This window comes from Phlebotomus papatasi, chromosome 1 (assembly GCF_024763615.1).
Source record: "Phlebotomus papatasi isolate M1 chromosome 1, Ppap_2.1, whole genome shotgun sequence".
In the NCBI taxonomy this organism is placed as follows: Eukaryota; Metazoa; Arthropoda; class Insecta; order Diptera; family Psychodidae; genus Phlebotomus; species Phlebotomus papatasi.
Window position 1 is genome coordinate 71,847,783 of NC_077222.1, and position 16,853 is coordinate 71,864,635.

The 16,853-nt window shown below is 33.1% G+C and overlaps 1 protein-coding gene across 1 annotated transcript in view; it reads right to left on the minus strand.

The window, feature by feature from the left end:
* The window catches only part of LOC129800684 (uncharacterized), a 118,940-nt gene that overhangs the window by 15,039 nt on the left and 87,048 nt on the right, over window positions 1–16,853 (minus strand). Inside the window, exon 5 of the mRNA XM_055845273.1 lies at window positions 11,501–11,705. Within this exon, the coding sequence (XP_055701248.1) occupies window positions 11,501–11,705 (205 nt within the window). The remainder of the gene's footprint in view (window positions 1–11,500; window positions 11,706–16,853) is intronic.

The following is a 16,853-nucleotide window of genomic DNA, read 5'->3' on the forward strand; positions in this document are numbered from 1 at the left end:
CAATTCTAGATTCTTTCCAAAGCATTCGGCTCAGACTCTAAGCCTTCCAAAGCCGAAAGCTTTGGGAATAATCTAGAATTTTCTAACTAAGGTGACCCTTTTTTCATCGACGTTCACCGGTACCTATCCGGTTGGTACTAGAGAACCCGTCGGAAAACATTTTCAAAATATGAACATTCCATCTCCAGTATTTATTTTTAGTACATTATTTTTATAAGTTGTTAAATAGTAACCTCGACATCATGTTCCTGCTTAAAGGTTTAATACAAATACAATATCATAAAACGCTGTAGATTCCGAGTGATTTGATTCAATAGTTTAGATACGGTTCTCCCTGTTATTTGCATTTTGTGGAGCGATAGGAGATAAAGTAAATGTATTAATCATCCTGACTTCTCAGCAAGATACTCTCAGGGTTATATACAAAAGGCGACAATGTGCGAAGAAATAGAAGAAATGATGGCATTTTTCCTACCCCTTCGCACCACATGATTAAAAGCCACCAAAACGAGTGGTCATTATTTCAATAATAAAATTCCCGTAACCCCCCAACCCTTCACATGATGGATGACAACATAATTCAATAAGTTTTGGCCCCACTGGTCGTTTAGTGGTTGGAGGCATTTTATCAGTGAGGCCATTTGCGGAATAGCCAAAAAAATCCGAGGGTGGACGCGACAAAAGGGGGGAGCCCTGCAACAAATCGTACAAATCACAGTCGGAAATTTTATGCTTCTGGCATTTTGTGTCGCCCCCGGGCGATTATTTACAGCACTATACTCCCCCTCACCCCATATCCAAGGTTAAAGGGAATTTGCATTGTAACCACTTCCTTTTGCTGACTATTTCAATACCATTTTGTCCAAGTATTCTTCTCTCAGAAACTCTCAACGTTACCACTATTTTTTTTTGCACAATATCCTGGTGAAAATATTGATAAGTTTTTGCTTCTTCACACTTTCTATGAAAAGCTCTTGAGAAAAACTCTATACTCATTGAAAGTTGCTTCAACAAGAAGGAAGATAGTCAACATAGAGAAAACTCGGGAAACCCAAAAAAAATCCTGAAAACACTTTCCTTTTGGGTGAATCCATGGGAGTTGATATCATAAAACTTATTTACACAAGTTGTAAGGAACAAGTATATCTCACTGTAAGTGAATTTTCTCAAACCATGGGAAAACTTCCTTTTATATGCTTTGATGAAAATAATTTTCACACTTTGAAATTACGTCACACTGCTAATGACCTCCAGGGAGACTACATCAATTGCAGAAAGAGCGAGGGGTAGATTACAATGGGTGCTAAAAGGAAGATATTTACAACTTATATGGTTCCTGTCATTGAGGACAGAGAGAGGACATAAAAGTAATTTATATGGTTCACCACAATCACCGACACACAAGGAAGCCCTGAGAAAGAAGTCATTGGCAAAGGGATTGTGTACGCAGAGAAAGGAAGAGGAAGGAATACCAGAAGATCTCCTATTGTCGATATTGATGATGATTTTCATCTTTCTTGCTCATCCAGAACACAAGAGATAGGAAGCGAAGCAATGGGTTAATTTTCATTTTCTTCACACTATTCGAATTTTGCAGAAAATTTCAGCATCAGTAATTTTTTTTAAAAATTGAAACTATACAACATATTGAATTTTTTTGGTTTACAATTCCTATCATCCTCTATTTAACTCTTTCGCGTCTTTAGGGTCATATATGACCCGGGGAAAAAAGTTTCTTTTTGGCTATTTACATTGATTGAAATCTAACTGGAGTCTTGAGAAAATGAGCCAAGAATCTTACATCCTTCTATTATGATGTCGTGCACGAACAGATAGATTTCAATTAATGTAAATACCCAAAAAAAACTTTTTTCCCCGAGTCATGACATTACCCTAAAGACGCGAAAGAGTTAATTGGCATAATGCTCAACGCACAATAACTCTTTTTTGTAATTATATTTTCAAAATCTTCTTTGAGAGTGATCGTGATGTACTTATGTAGGTTTTTTAGTAACTCTCATTGAAATGGTTGAAAGGCTAAAAAAACGGGTCCCTGTCGAAATCCCGAAAGCCAAAATTCCGAATGGGCCAAAATCCCGAACGCCAAAATTCCGAATGGACCAAAATCCCGAAAGCCAAAATCCTGAATTCTTAAAAGTGTCATAGCTACTCCCACGATTGCACCCGCGCTTGCTGGAGGCAAAGGAAAATCTTCTGTGTCTTGGGAAATTATGGAAATTATTCTAAACATTTTCCTCCATATAATTTCATCCCTTTGAGGATGTTGAACATTCGGGATTTTAGCGTTCAGGATTTTGGCTTTCGGGATTTTGGCTGCCACCGAAAAAAACATGTTTACAAAATAAAAGTTATTGAGCGCTGGGCATAAAAAAGATTACACGTAGGGGAAAGCGCGCTATCTTCGGGCGACTTAAGCTTCGGACAATTAATTTTTTTCTCAATGTTCCTTATGGATTTCACCCATTCAGCTCTTTTCTGAAAATTTGAGGCATTGTAATAGCTATTAAAATATAATATTATAATGGACCAAATTCATTTATAACACATTGAAAAAAAAAATATTTGTGCGAAGCATAAATCGTCCGAAGGTAGCGCGCTTTCCCATATGTATATTCGTTGCTTTGATCTTTTACTGCTTGTTGTAAAGGTTGTAAAGTTACACAAATACATATTTCAAAACAAAAACGTGTAGAAAAAGTGTAATATTAAATTTGTCTTATACTGGATCATGTTCCCCTCTTGAATACGAAAAATCATCGGGAACTCCGAAAATTCATCAGATATCTGAGGAATTTTCGACATTTTGAGAAATGTCTAATAGCTTGCGGCAGCCGCTCTATAACCCAAGAGAGTCCTATGAAACCGTCGAAAAATCCGGAAAAGGTTTTGAAGAAACCTCGAAAACCCATGAGAATTCTAATAACTTTTCGGTAACCCAGGGATCCCTTAAAGAAACTGGGAAATCTTCGCAAATTCAGGGAACTCAAGAAATCCTTGTGAACTCGGAAAATCCTCGGAAACCGTCGGAACCTCGGTTAACTTTTGTAAGAATATTTTCCGCTTCCACGGTACAACATTTTCATTTTCCTGTGAATTTATCCTTTTTCTCAAGTAGTATTGCGTAGTTTTAAACTTGTCGAAAAAATTATATGCCTTTGACTTCCTGAATGATCTATTGTTCACAAATTTATTTTGAATTCTAGCACTTAAAGATAATCTTCGCCGATCTCATCTATACCTTGTACGATTAGTAAATACCATCCTTAAGTGCTATAATTAAAAAAAAAAACTTTACGAACCTCAGGGGGAAAAGTCAACTCCGGAGGCCAAAGACACCCACATCTATGGTAATTTTGAAAAACCTCTTGCTTACTTTTGTAATAATTAAATCTCAGATAGTTGTTTTGTCGTTTCTTCCTGGTAATTATCAATAACTATTTAATAATTATAAATAACTGGTAACGGTATTAGGTACAAATATATATTTTGATAAACGTTTCAATCCCTAAGTAAAATGTAACATAAGTTCATCAAATTCCAACAATTAGATACATTTCGTATTTTTCACATAAATATTGCAATCCCTAAAGTTTAGTGTGTTGCAAGATTAAGCGACTGACTATAAGAGGGTATCTTCGAATCTCGGAAATTGATTTTATACAGCATGAAGGATTTTTACGGGGGAAAACGGGGGAAGTGAATACAAGGAAGAAACAGTAAGACATTCTTTTTCAGCAACAATAAATAGTCTATTGTGTGACTTTTATTGTGTTGAGTTTCAATTCATCAAATTGCTAGAAAGAGCAGAAAAACAGCAAAAAAAAGAAGCGATGAGCTCTAAAGACACCAAAGCTCATATGCGAAGGATATTGAGCTCTTAACAATTTTCCACGAAAAGATTACAGAAAAATAAGCAGAGTGAATTAGATTTCAATCTTATCTGTGAAATAGATCGAGTAAATGGGAAAGTTTCTTCTGCAAGGATTTTCATATATCACATTTCTGATTGAAAGATGTCTAAATGAAGAATGTACGAACAATCAGGGATAATCTTATACGTATGAGAAGCTTCACTGTTCAATTTAACATAGTCTATAAGCTTTTTCCCATTCCCCATACGGCTAAAATCATGCTGAGAACCTAAATGTGCATCCCTTTTAGAATATGTGCATATTTTTCCATATGTGACAAAAAGGATAGGAGTTTCCATTTCCCCAAATTCACAATTCCATTGTATTTGACTAGTTTTGAACAATAAGCTCAATTTGCTCCCTTTCTCTGCTATACAAGCTTCTATAGCATTTTCTGATATACTCCTATCATTTCAGATGAGGATGCCTGTTTTCAGTATAGAGATACTGATATTTTTTAGCATCCTTCCATTGCCATCATCAGTCCTGTTGACGCAGTCAAACAAAAAAAAATCACAATGTTTCAATGAAAATACTCTGCCGGTGACTTTAATTGTTGTCATTCATCTATCGTGAATGGAAATGGGCTTTTTTCCGGCATGCTAAAAAAAACCAGCCATGGTACCATCGACATTTGATTATCTTTGCAATTTGGCAAACGCCATGGAGTCAGAAACCACACACAAATCATAAATATGCCAGAAACATGTGATGCAAACTTATTTTTTCCATCCTCCGGCTGGTATCTACTTCTCCTCTCTGTGCCCTTCCCTGACAAAAATTTCACCGGGAGCAAAAAGAAACTGTCGCTCCACTTGTCGATTTTTCAAAAATTGATTCCTCACTCTGGAGAATGGATATTCGCATGAATTTATGGTTTTCATATATATGACGCTTATATTATTGCTGAGAATCACATCTCTCGATTTCATGTGTGATTTCCCGTCCTTTCAGAATGGCAAATGGATGTGGTGAGAAATAGAGAGTGAAAACCACACATCTGAGTCACAGATTTTCACTATATATATACAACTTTTCTCCTCACGCTTAGTCATACAATTCCTCCCTTTTCATATAATTTGAATTTTATTTCTTAATATTTCATTTTGTCTTTTTTTGCCACTATGTCACCCAACATATGCAACATATGGCGCATAAAATCAATCAACCACATCACATAAACTTCCCTATAGAAATTTTGAAACAGAAGTCCAAGTTTTTGAGAATTTTGCCGTCGTTTGTCAAAACCAGAAATAATAATATTTGGTGCTAAAAGCACCCCTAATTTACAGTTATAAGGTTAAGGGAAGAATGAGGGAGTTTCGCCCATGTATGGTGGTTTTAGTTAAATTTAATACCATCATTTCATTTTCCTAAAGATATTTTTTTAATAAGTCTTTATAATATTTAATTTAGTAATTAAGCATTTTTGAATGTGATTGGTTCAATAATTGATTATAGATAGGGAGGTCATACTATAATGCAAATGGTCCGGTTTTCGAATTACAGTGATCTTCATTGTACCTATAGTTCCGCACAGCTTAGGTCCGACAACCTCATCCCTAAGATGGGATGGGAAATCGTCCGATAGCTTTCCGAGATACCTGAGCTTATAAAGAGAAAAGTTCCTATACCTTAAAGAAATAGTTTTTCTCTATTAGTTTAGTGCTCAAACGTACTCACGATTTTGAGTAGGGGAGACTGAAGCAAAAAGTCACAAATCGAAAAATTCAAGATTCAATATATTCCAAGATAAAAAAGATAGCGGCTTAAATTTTTTTCCATAGATAGTCTCATAGAGCGGTAAATTTTTTATAAAACTGCGCTAAATAGAAATTTCTGAGGCGCTCGAGTAGCTTGTAAAAAAAATAAAATATCCGTTTTGTGACTTTTTGCCCCAGTCTCCCCTACTTATGCAAAGTTTCTTTTGTCATTCCATCATTTTTACGTTGTCCAGTTCAAAAATGTTTTGAACTTAGGGTAAGATAGGATAATTTGGAATCATGTCTAATTTGGAACTATGAGATTTCCAACCAATTTTAGATGGCAAAACGATAAAACTACGAAGAAATACTCTTGAATGTAAAATCTTGTACTTCTTCGTACTCTGAAAAAATGTCTAGTTAAACGAACAAATGGATTTTTTTTAAATTTTGTCAAAAGGATGTTATTTACCAATTTGACAAAACTTTTTCCTGCATTTTATATGGAAAAACACCTTTTTGACAAACTTTTAACAAGATTCAGTTGGCTGCCGATTTGACAAAGCTTTTCCATATTTTGTATTGAAGAACATTCTTTTTACAAACTTGTCTTGTTAATTTGACAAAACATTTTTTAGAGTGGTTTTCTTATTCTTTTTGACCATCTGATATAGTGAGAAAATCTCAAACTTCCAAAATGGGCTTGATTCTAAATTACCCCATCTTACCCTACTTAACAAGAAGTCAAGTCCAATTTCGGAGAGAACAAAATCATTGTTTCATAATCTGTGAATTACCAGTTCATAGTGATTCCAGAACCGGGTACCCAACCCGGGTACCCGCCAGATTTTTCCACGGGTATTGGAACCGGTTCCTAGCCATGGAACCGGTTCTGGAACCGGTTCTGGAATCGATTCTGGAACCGTTTTTTTTAGAAAAATTAAATTGAATGTTCCAAAGGAAACCCTAGGAATTTTCAATTTATATTGGAAGTACACTGCTGGCAATAATCATAGCTCCACTTTTTCATACTGGAAAAACTTTGAAAAAATTTTTTTTTAGAAAAAAATAAAAAAATCATTTGAAGGTATTTTCATACCGATATGAAAAATTGCCAATCGAATTTCATACCGTTAGAACTGTGAGTATTGTAATAGAATCTTTATCAAAATGGCGATTTTCGGGTGGCAATAATTATAGCTCCACTCAATAAATTTGGCCCTAGGGTATATATTTTCAATCAGTGAAGGTAAATATCCTTTAGTAATTTAATTAATAACTTTATTAAGCTAATTAGAATCATTTTTATAAAGTTTTTCGTGAATTTTGCTGAAATTTTGTAAGAAAAATGTTTAATGAACAAAAATAAGGGATTAATTAAGGTCTTGAAAGGGATGGAAATTGACAACAAGAAAATTTCCATAAAAAATTACAAGATCCTATCACCTTTCATCCGAATTTGTCCAAATAGTCGACAAATATGCATTTTAAACCACTCCCAGGGCTAAAAATCTTCTTTTGTTAGAGGCAAAAGTGTGCAATTTTCCGAGTTACAGTCGAAAAAAACAAGTGTTCTACCGAAATTTGATGTAAAACAATGCTGACTGCTTAGTCTCATCATGTCTTGTTGATTCTGCCCAAACCAGAATTCTAAGTAACTAAGGTGGTCTTCAGAATACAAAAAATAAAAAATTATCAAAAAGAAGCTTATTGCAGTTTGATGAATAGAAAGTGTTTTTCGTCATTTAAGGGTTTAAAATTTTTTTTTTTCAGACAGAAAACAAGTTCAGACAAGACCTATCAATTTTTTTTTATTTAAAAAAATAATTTTGTACCACTTAAATGACGAAAAACACTTTCTATTTATCAAACTGCAATAAGCTTCTTTTTGATAATTTTTTATTTCAGTATTCTGAAGACCACCTTAGTTACTTAGAATTCTGGTTTGGGGCAGAATCAACAAGACATGATGAGACTAAGCAGTCAGCATTGTTTTACATCAAATTTCGGTAGAACACTTGTTTTTTTTTCGACTGTAACACGGAAATTTGCACACTTTTGCCTCTAACAAAAGAAGATTTTTAGCCCTGGGAGTGGTTTAAAATGCATATATGTCGGCTATACGGACAAATTCGGATGAAAGGTGATAGGATCTTGTAATTTTTTATGGAAATTTTTTGGTTGTCAATTTCCATCCCCCTCAAGACCTTAATTAATCCCTTATTTTTGTTCGTTAAACATTTTTCTTGCAAAATTTTAGCAAAATTCATGAAAAAGTTTATAAAGTGGGGAGTGCATAATGGGCCCAAATAAGTGGCCTGGGTGCAGCGGTTCCGCAAGGAATATAACCGACCCATAGACAAATCTTAATCTTAATCTAACGGTATGAAATTCGATTGGCAATTTTCATATCGGTATGAAAATACCTTCAAATGATTTTTTTATTTTTTTCTAAAAAAAATTTTTTTCAAAGTTTTTCCAGTATGAAAAAGTGGAGCTATGATTATTGCCAGCAGTGTACTTCCAGCTTATCCAGGAATTATTAGTGTGTAGTTTTCAGCATTTTGCTATCCAATTTTATAATAAACTTTTAATATATTTTAATACATACACTGATCACAAAAATTAAATAAAATTAAATGATATTTCTGTGTGGAAAATATAACCATCTTATCATCAATTTCTGTAATCGAATTTGTTGAGACTTCTTTACTTCAATATGAATCAAATTTCGCGAAAAAGTTTGCAGAGAGAAGAAAAAAAAAATTCCTTTGGAAAAAAATAAAGGAAGAAATTTACATTTTCAAAAAGGAGGGACGTTGGGGGAAATTATTAGAAGGGCTGTATCAAGCACTTCTTGCAGTCCCCCCGACTAGTGTTGAATCAGAAAGGGCATTCAGCACTTCATCCAAATTTTGTACCAAAATTCGGAACAGAATGAGCGATGAAGTGCTGAAAGCGCTTTCAGTACTTAAACATTATTATAATAATAATAAAGTAAAATAAAATAAAAACATGAAACTGATTGAATTTATTTTCTTCAATTAATTTCTATTCTGCAACAAAATCTTATTATTTGGTCTTTTGTAGTCGGAAAACTTAAAAAAAAAAAAATTATCCAGCCATAAAAAGATGTCACTATTTTAATGGTACTCTATAATTTATATGCCATTTTTTTCTTGTGTAATCAATACAAATCTCAAGTGAAAATTTTCTATACCTATTTATTAGATTTTAAGTTAGTTTGGCATATAAACTACAATTCTCTACAAGAAAGAGATTGCCTGAACCCCCACTTTATGCCCTCAAACACTAAAAGACTTATTTTTTCACAGTTAAAAATATTTTCGAAAATTCATAGTTGGAACCGGTTCCTACCCGGGTACCCGGGTACGGATCTCAGGGGAACCGGGTACCCGGCAACTTCAAAATACCCGGGTATTTGGAATCACTACCAGTTCATAAACAGTAAAACCGGAACCAGTAGAATCGAAAGACCCAGGCAAAGATTTTTCAAATAATTTTATACTTTTACAGCAATCGATTGGTAAATACTCTCGCTTATTAACCTTTAATGTTGTAAATCCGTAAACTAGGATTGATTCAAGACTAAATGCACTGTGGATTTTTTAATGGCATATTGAGGATTTGATTGTTTTAAGATTAAAGCACTCAAACATTGCAATTTATATCTTAAACATTGTAGATTTAAAATTGAACTTTTTACTAGTAATGTTGAAATGAGCTCGAAATACTAAAAATCAATACAACTTTGGCCGTTACACATTTATTTTTTCGGTTTTGTTTCAAAATGTTTTAAGGTGTTACCAATTTCAATCGAATATTAATATAAAATTGTTATTTTCTGAACAAATTTTCTGACTAGCTCTACGTTTTCATACTTAAATATTGTAAATAGGTGAAGGCTTTCAGGCTACGCACATAAACTGGCTTTGAACACTTCATAATTTTTCCTTATTCCTTTAATGAATATGACCTATTTTTTCAGGAAATCTGTGACTAGCTATTAAATATAAGATATGAAAAATATGAGGTATTCGAAACCTGAAAACTTTCTCCTAATTCTCTGTTCTATACGACTTGTGTCACTTTACTTTACGAAAAAATCTTAAATACAGTAGAAGATAGAAGTTAAAATCATGAAATTATTTTGCATAAAAGCCATAAAAGCTTGAGCAATAAACAAAATAAACAATGCAATGTTTTGATAATTATTCAATGTACTTGTATACCAATTAAAAAGTTACAATATTTGAAATTTATGCTACCATTCAAAATCCCTAGCAATAACATTGAGTTTGAGTTAATTTATATGACTGAATGCATAGGAAACTCGGATGAAACAAAAATTTCCGCTGGATTAATTTCATAGGAAAGTGGTAAAGCTCTTATCTCCAATTTCATTGGATGCACCATCTAGTTGTGGTGCAATTTTAATTGAAGAGTATGAGAATATTTATGTTGGAAAGTTGTATCAAAATAAATGGGCATTCGATTCACACACTCAGCACCCATTCAAATGATGTACCTCAAAATTCCTCTTCAATTCTTGTTGTATATCAATCCCTAACTTTCTGGACACCAGATCCACCAGCAATGGACATAACCAGAAACGAAAACCACTGCAATGAATTAAAATAATACCCAGCAGGAAGAGATAGGGAGACAGAGTGAAAAGCACTGCATTGTTCGAATGCAAATTTATGTCTATCCACTTGCATTATTTCTCTAAACTCACACTGCATTTAATTGTATCATTGACTGGATTTTGCAACTGTTTTCACCCATTTAGACTATTTACAACAATACCAAAACCAATGAAATGCTCACTCTCAGCATTTTCAATCAAAATTTTATCAGGGAAATTTTACAGGAAATCCTCACAAACTCTATATACAATATCAAAATCCCATTTGCTAAACTTTTTTAAAGCCAATGTTAAAGTGGAAAACTTCGCAAAATTCATTCTCAAAAACCAATTTCAGTGCATCTATCCTCATAATTTAATTTACTCAAATTACCAATTATTATAAACAAATTGGTAATTTTCGTTTTGAAATGAATTGCTATTTCGGATTAACATTTGAATTATCCCAGAGATAATTAGCAATCAATTGGTGGGATTTTCTATACAATACATTTTCACCCAATGATTTTTCCAGGACTTCCAGAACTCCTCTCACACCGTCCAACAATCAAATTTCTATACAATCTATAATCGAATTCCATATTCATGTAGCAAATTATTTTGGTGATTGTAGCGAATTCCATTGTTGCATGCGAGGATTTTTGGGATATTCTGTTTTTTTCCGTACTCTTCAGTATATATAGAATTACCATATTCAATTTCAATATCTATTGCCTCATCTCCAAAGCCCCAGTGCTAAATCTCAATTTAACATGGGTGTCCCCAAATATTCAGTCTTCGATGGAATTTCATTATCAAAATAACTACGTTTAAGCACCCCAAAAGCATCCATCATATCCCTCCAAAAATGATTGTGCAGATGGTGACCATTGTATATTTTAAAGCATCAACACTCACCACATTCCTGTACATTTTTGTTCAAAAGAGGGTGATCATTGGGATTTTCAAGAGAATTATTACATTTATAATCTAAATATAGTATATGAATGTTAACATAGTGAAACGATAATGTTACTTGTATGTCTCTAATTGTTATTGCATAATAAGCACTCCAGCTCTATTAATACGATGATTATGGGGTCATTTTGTACAAATTCTCCCCCAACAGCAATATGCTGAAAAATCAATTAGCCACAAGGGATTTTATCCCTTTGTCAGCGACACTTGGGTCTCTAACTTTTGCATCCTCCACTCACCTGAATCGCTATACAGACGATTGTAGGGCTTAAAACTGCCAAGGGATGTTGGTCTCTTCGATGATTGCTCTCGTCTTCCTGCACGGTGTTGCCTCTTTGAATCCTTTGGATCACTATAGCCCTCAACAACTTTCACAGGTGGCTGAGGTGCTGGCTGAGGTGTGATTGTTGCTGTTGCCGGATTTGCTGGATCTACAAATGTCACCTGCATGGAAAACAAGAGGGAAAGATTAATAGCATCAGCTAAAGTTTAAAACCACATTGGTACACGTTCATTTATTCTGACGGGGTAGGGGGAATTCACCGTTTTTAGTCACCTTAGAACGACTTTACGTTTATAAAGAAAATACCCAAAAATAGTGTTTTTGTTTAATAAGCAAACCCTTTGCTTTCAGTATCAATATTAGGGGCAGACTAGAGTCGGAAATTCCATTTAATTTGTGAAAAATATTTGAATTAGACTGATAGGGTCATTTGCCTAAAACGAGACAGTTTGGAACAAGTGCCTAGCAAGTTGGCCTTTTTATATGGAGCTATTTGAAGCCAATTCCTAAATTGATCTCGGACTCAGCTCACAGTACTCCAAGGAAAAAATTTATTTAAATAAAAATTTAGTATATTTATCACTCCATACGGAAAGATATCTTATAATACGGAAAAACTTCTCACTTTTTAAATATTTAGCGTAACGATCACGAGTGCAGAAAAATTCCCATACGCATTTGTATGTGAAAGTAAGAAATTGGCTTCAACTTTGAAGGTCACTCGCCGGGGACTAGGTTTGGAAAGTTGGACAAAGCAGTGTGGAATGTGAGACACCTCTTAAGAACATGATAATAAATTAATTAAATATTTAAATTTTCGATAAAAAGATTATTAAACCTAATTTTATGATTATTTGAGAAGTTAAAAATGCAAAAATCGTTATAAAACAATTAAAGGGTGACTTGCAAGAAGAATTTAAAAAATGTATTGCATGCGTGATATTCATAACCTTCTTCACACGGTAGTTGTCATTTTCTCTGTTTCTTATGGAAGTTACTAGGAAAATATCAAAGTGTTTTGTTTGATTTTTCGGCATAATTTGTGAAATATTATTAAGTCCGTAGTGAAAATCGAAGGACATACATCCATTTAAAAGGTGAATAAAAAATATTTGTGAAATATTACATTTAAAAAGGATAGAAAAGTGATTTAATTTCGTGTTGCATTCAAAACAAATTTTATGAAATCTTGGACAAGTTGATTTTGTGAATGAATTTGGTGGTTTGTGCAGTTAAATCTTGTTAACAAGAACGACAAAGATCCTTAAGTATCCGGAAAAATAGTTGCAACTGCAGTTAGCAGCTGATAAGAACAAATTCTCCTGGAAAAGGCTGTAAAGATTTCCAGATTCCGAAGACCACTTTTTCTAACAGAATAGATAGTAAATATCACGAAAACTCCTGGAGAAAAACAAATAGAAGCCTCTACAGAACTCCCAAAGCAAGTGGAAAAGAATTTGGACGGATGGGGAATTGAAATGTGCTAAAAATTGCATTCGCTTTAAAGCTATAACTGCTGGACAGCGCAAGGCGTCTGTGAAATTTACAGAACCTCTTTTTGGTTGGACGTCCACGAAGTTCTTGGTAATTAGCGTTCCTGAACTGTTATCCGGACATAAAGGAGGGATTAGCATAACCATCAAATGTGCAAGTATACAGAGAAAGCCCTCAACATTTAATTTTCTACATATTTTGTATGATATTTTGTCATTAATATCACTATGTCCAACTTTCTAAAAGTTTTTGTCCAACTTTCCATAATTTTGTCCATCTTTTCAAAATGTGTTATTTTTTTAATTTCCGTGAATTATCCGATTATTCGGTTGCAATATTTAATAGCAACTGTTAAGATTCTGGTAAAATATTTGTCAAAGAATCCCATGATACAAAAAAAAAATGGTAAAAAATAATTATTTATTCAGTTTAAAAATGCATTTGAAATTGAATTTTTACTTAAGTGTCTTGCTTTCCACCATTCACCCTAATATATTTTAGTCAAGATGAAGATGTCATTAAGTAAGCTTATTTAGATTAAATTGCGATTTCCTAAGCATTTCTAACCGGCTAGAACCAAGTTAGCCACAGTTGTCCCTATCGTATTTATTAAGTCTCACAGAATAGAAAGTGTACCCCACGAAAATTAAAAAAAATACAAGAGCTGAAAAACACTCCACAACTTTTTCCTTTTGAAGATTTAAATTCAAGTTAAATTGCTCTAATTGCACTTCATGCACAATTCGTCGAAATCACAGAAAAGTTCTCTTTTCCTTCTGCTCAGCTGGATGGAAAAAGTGAGTGATTTCCAGAGCAAAACTCTCTCTTTGATATGTTTTGCTATTCAATGTTCAATTTTTTTTCTACCCGAAAAGTCAGTAATAATTTTCTTTATTTGATAAAATTTTGAAAATCAATATGATTAACCAAATAAAATGATATCAATCAACTCGTTTTAAATAAAAATAGAAAACTTTTCCAGGAAATAAGAAGGTTATTTCGTATGCTGTGTCTTTTTAATATTTATAAATTTCGGTATATATATAATTGAATTATCTATTCGAATGTTCAAAGTGGAAATTCCGAAAAAGTAGAATTCGCCATATGAATAATTTAGAAGGAAATATTTAAATTGGTTCCTACATTTTCCCACAAAAACAGTCTAAAAGGATTTCAGCTAACGCATCAGAGTGTCGACAGGAATGCAAATGAGCATTTAAAACGGAAGCAAAAAAAAAATAATTTGCATGAGACTGTCCACGATATAAATAATATTATTTCTCACACGTCCTCTCTATTTATTGCACCTGTTTATTTTCCAAACGATATTAATTTCATTTAAAGCGCTCTTTATTTAATTGTTGCTTAAATTTAATAGCTTTCAATATGTGCATAGACATCGTTTAATTGAAATGAATAAAAGTACTTATATAGCAATATTTTATAATATACGAGATTTATTTTAAGCAATCTCTGAGTACTAGCATATACGAAATCGCTAATAAACTGATATTGATAAACCGTTTATAGAGGAACCCCAAATAATTGATTTATAAGCTGGAAATTGTGTTTAGGAAAAAATCACGTCTGTTATATAAAACTTATACGTTTTTATAAAATTGTTTCGTTAATCCTTATATGTAATATTTAAATTGTGTGTCGAGTACCTATTTTTTGAATGAAAAGTGCAGAGATGCGTAATAAATCATCATGTTTAAAATTAAATTTTATAAATCACATTTTCTATGCTCTACATATTTTATTGCTCGAACTCTATAGAACGACTATGATTACATACACACAAAGTGACGTCAGAAAGCTCGTTTGTTCGCTTCCAGGTCCAAAGACCAAACGGTAAGAGATATCGACTTAAGGCCTTTGAAGGGCTCCTCTCTGCAATTTTTATAATTCAAAATGTCATTTCACTTCCTGAAAAATCCAAATAGATTCTAATCTGTTGACTAGTGATTTCATTTTGTTATTTCCACGCAAAATTAATAAAACTTATTTCTGCTATCACTATAAATAAGTAAAATTTGAAAAAGTTACAATGAATATGACTTTAGAATGTATGAACCCCTAAATTCAATTATGTGTATTTTTTCTCGTTTTATTTGTGTTTCTAAACAACAAATATAGCTCAAGCATCCATTGAAGTTTCATTCTTATCACTACACTTTTTTCTACTTCGCCATTTGTTTCTCCCTTTTTAATTTATTTAGCATTCTCAATGTTTATTATATTTGAGATAATACAATTGTTGGCAAAATGCAACCCTATTGTCACTGTTATGATTCTGAAAACAAAGCACAGAGCTAAATTTCTGCAGGGGTGAAAAAGCACAATAATAAAAAAGCATCGCATTTAAACGAAAGCCTTTTTTTCTGGAGGATCATATTGAGCCCGTAGGTGTTTTTTATGGTAATTTCTGCTAAAGCTCTTTGGTACACCAACAACAAAACTACACGAAGAAAAAAAAAAGAAACGAAAAAAGGTGGGACTGACCCAAAGCTACAATTTAAGCTTGGGTATCATTTCATAAATTCACCCATTTCCTCGCATAAATATTGCAATTTACATATCGTACAAATTTTCCTCGTTTTCCTTCCTTCCACCAATTATGGATGACAGCTATTATTTTTAATGAATTTTTTTTTCCAGGATGGTCACATGAGGTATGATTGGCCAAGCCTCCAAAATAGCTCTCTCAAATCACCCTGCTACTCTTTTAAAGCATATTCTCACATATATGTATGCCATTATATGGAAATATTATATGTGAAAAGTCGACGATTATAGGGGGTGAAAATGTCTCATTTGTTATATAATACAATATTTTTCATATTTTGCTCTGAATATTTTATCTCTCACTTTCATCAGGAACAAAAATATCTTTGTGAAAGTTCACATTGGAAAATTTAACGATGGACCAGTGAAATAGGATGGAAAGAAAAACGTTTCAATATAAGATGATTTGTTAATTTAAGAATAAAGGGGTGACAAAGCGTTCTAAATATGCTTTAAAAAATGCTCGAACTTGTAACTTAGATACAAATATACATTAAAAGTACTTTCATCATTTACCGTTTATCGGTTCTCAATCGATTTAAACCGATTAATAAATCATTTAAAAATCGACTAAAATAGCTTAGGAGTAATGGGACTAATGAAATTGATTTTCGGATAAAAGTTATCGGTTCATAACCGGTTGTGAACCGATTAGAATCAGTTCAGATTTGTCAAGAATTCCTAGACCTTTCCAACAAGCCTAAACATGACCTCATTCGGTTGCGGCTTGAGGCTTTTTAACCTTCGGCATTCAAAAACCGTTATTGGGAATGGTAATCTAGGTAACTTCTAAAATATATCCAAAAATTAGAAAAAGATCGCACAGGACCTTTTCGAGCAATCCCAAAAAACCCAAAAAGAACGTTCTTTTTATTTTAAAAAAAAAACGTCGACTTATAAGGGTCTCATACGGGTCGACTTACTAGGGTCGACTTATACGGGTGAGGTCTCCAGAAGGTCTCAAGTCTCTATCTCTAATAATTTGTCCAATAAGCGTGGTAACGGTCGGACAGATTTCCAGAAAGAAATAAGATCAGTGCACTGGTATTAATAAAAGGATCAAATTGATCCTCTTGTAAGGGATGGATCAAATTAACATGTTCTATTTATGATAAATGTGCATTCAGAGTTTGAAATTTGATCCATCCTTTGTAAAAGGATTAAATTTGGATTAATTTGATCTTTTTATTTTTACTAGTGTGGGGTTATTCGGAGAGATCTCCGTTCCGTATGCGGCAACACAATTG